Below are 2899 nucleotides of genomic sequence, written 5' to 3' on the forward strand. Positions count from 1 at the left end.
TGATATGAAGGTTTGGCTAGGAAAGGTTTTTTCACCTGGTCACAGACAGCTGATATGTTGAACATTGAAGTCCACTATGCGAGAATGAATACAACGACCTGTTTGTATGTGGCTACGAAAGTGAACTGTTTGCATGTGATCAGGGGTGTATTCATTCCGCCGATTCTGTTGAAAAAATTTCTTAAATGGAAGGAAACGGAGCGAAACAGGAGTAAACATACATGAATTTGTCCATTAGAAACTATTGTTTTCTGTCACGCCTGCTCCCGCTCTTCCTCCCCCTGGCGCTCGAGGGCGCCAGGATCTCCAGCATTACACACTCAAGCCACCATCAGTACGCACACCTGCCTTCCCCCCTGTCACACGCATCAGCGATCATTTGACTCACGTGTACTCAGTTACTTGTGTCATTGCCTTCCCTATATCTGTCTGTTCCCAAGCTCTGTTCCCTGCTTCGGGATTTATTGTCTCATGTCCGTGTTCCGACACTGTTCCTGTCTTGCTTCCTTGTCTGTTCCCTAATAAATGTCTGACTCCCCGTACCTGCTTCTCCTGTCCGGCTTCAGTCCTTACAGTTTGCAACTGTTGGACTAATGATTACACCCTAGGTCAGCAAGAGTGTGCAAGGCAGTATTGAATGTGTCACTGTCTGTCCATGTGTCCCTGTCACCACAAATCTTTCTCTCGAGCTGTGTTCACCTACGTTGAATTCATAGGCTAGGTTGTAGGAACCTCATGATGGGTATAGGGAAAATGCAAGAAATATTTAGTAGCCTAAACCAATCTATGTTAAACTGGGTGAATGGAATATCAATGACAGTCATCCAATATGCTGTAATAGAAATAAGGCCAATACACATACAAAAAAATAATCATGCTCCCTCATCTTAAATGGCACCGACCGCCACTGTTTAGTTCAGTCAGTGGTCCATGTCACTGTCTCTTCCCCCTGGCTGAACATCTGGTGACAGTGCTGGTCTATTCTGGGACAAGCAGAACCACCCAGCCCTGTCTATGTAAATCTCAGTTTCACTCCTACAGCTACTAGTCTAGCACTTGACCAGTGTCACTCGCTGACACCCTGGACTGGGACTGATGTGAGGGAGGTGACTGATTTTAACCTCTATGGCGGATTCAGGGAGGGACATATATGTCACGACTTCCACCGAAGGTGGCTCCTCTCCCCGTTTGGGCGGAGCTCGGCGGTCGTCGTCGCCGGCCTACTAGCTGCCACCAATCCCATTTTCCTTTTCATTTAGTTCTGTCTGGTTTTACACACCTGTGTCTTGTTTTTCTGATTTCGGTGGGTTTATATTTCCCCGCTGCAGGTTAGGCTGTGCGGGATTATTTGCTGTAGGGTACATGTAAGGTGTTTACCATGGACATATTGCTTGTGGCTAGCGGAGTCAAGGTTTCTCCCCTGTGTGTGTCGTTGCGCTTTCGGAGCGCCCAATTAAACTGTTGATTTTCCTGGAACCCTTCTGCTCTCCTGCTCCTGATTCCACATACCCCCCTCCATCGAGAGGCATTGTTACAACATAACAGATAATGCACCAAGTAATTGATGACAGATAAAAAAATATTATACTTTACGATGATAGTGTGTAGTGTATGTCTCTACGTAAATGTGTCTCATGTTTGAGCCCAGCATCATGTCTCATTCACAGATCATGAAAAGGGTTAATACATGCTAGATGATCACATCAATATTTGGTTGTGAAGTGCATGTAGGGATTTGGTTTGAGGGGCTGATGATGATTTAACATCACTTTTCTTTTACTTCTGTAGATCTTACTCTGCATATGGACTGGTAATGTGTTTCAAAACGTCTCATAACTTTTGTACACACTTTCAGTTCATTACCAATATAACCAGTTACAACCATGATGATGATATAAATGATGATGATGATGATGAGGACGATAATGAGGACGTTGGAGAACGTGTGATTTGTATCATGCGTTCTAATCATATTCAAAGTTTTTGTACGACTCTATCACCGTGTGAACACATGACCACTGCTATGGTAACTCTGACAGTAGTAATCTCCTGCATCTTCAGCCTGGACTCCACTGATGGTCAGAGTGAAGTCACTCCCAGATCCACTACCACTGAATCTAGATGGAGTCCCAGACTGAAGTGTTGTAGCATAGTAAATAAGGAGTTCAGGAGCTCCTCCAGGTTTCTGTTGGTACCAGGATAGGTAGTTATTAGAATACACATTACTGCTGGTTTTACAGTTCAGAGAGACTGTCTCTCCTGGGACAACAGCTTTCACTGCAGGAGTCTGAGTCACAGTGTACTGTCCTCTGGATTCTGGAAAATATAATAAAAACATTTATATTAAATAAATGTTACATGTTGTAATGAATAGCTCTGAATAGAAATATTAACATGAATATACTGTATGTTATACCTTTGTGTAGATGTAATTATTTTTCAACAACAAATTCCAAAAACTGTAACCTTGAAAGCAGAAAGCAAGTGTCCAGATGAAGATGGTGATAAAAGTCATGGTTGTTGTGGGTTCTGTTGTCATGAAGGACAGCTCTCAGTCATGAAGTGTTAAACTCACAGGGCTATAAACACTACCAGATCACTGAAGCATGTGCTGTCTATGCAGAGCATCATCACTATGCAAACAGACTTTATTGATCCCCAGGGAATCTGTAGTTGAAGATCTCTTCTTCTTCTTCTTCTTCTTCTTTGGGATTGGATTGGCGGATTGCATCCAATTTAAAGGTGTATACACTGCCACCTACTGTACTAAAAGGTATGGCCAGTCACGGCCCTTTATTTTTCTATATTACTCACAGGGCTATAAACACTACCAGATCACTAAGCATGTGCTGTCTTGCAACATCACTATGCAAACAGACTTTATTGATCCCCAGGGAAT

At 43.2% G+C, this 2899-nt stretch overlaps 1 gene segment (V, D, J or C); it reads right to left on the reverse strand.

Moving 5' to 3' along the window:
- Positions 1 to 1981: 1981 nt before the first annotated feature.
- LOC106609542 (Ig kappa chain V region K29-213-like) lies at positions 1982 to 2616 on the reverse strand. The segment is given in 2 exon segments: positions 1982 to 2316; positions 2467 to 2616. Coding segments are annotated over 2 exon segments (393 nt in total).
- Between the last annotated feature and the right edge of the window lie 283 nt (positions 2617 to 2899).

Source organism: Salmo salar, chromosome ssa07, assembly GCF_905237065.1.
Source record: "Salmo salar chromosome ssa07, Ssal_v3.1, whole genome shotgun sequence".
NCBI classification, from domain to species: domain Eukaryota; kingdom Metazoa; phylum Chordata; class Actinopteri; order Salmoniformes; family Salmonidae; genus Salmo; species Salmo salar.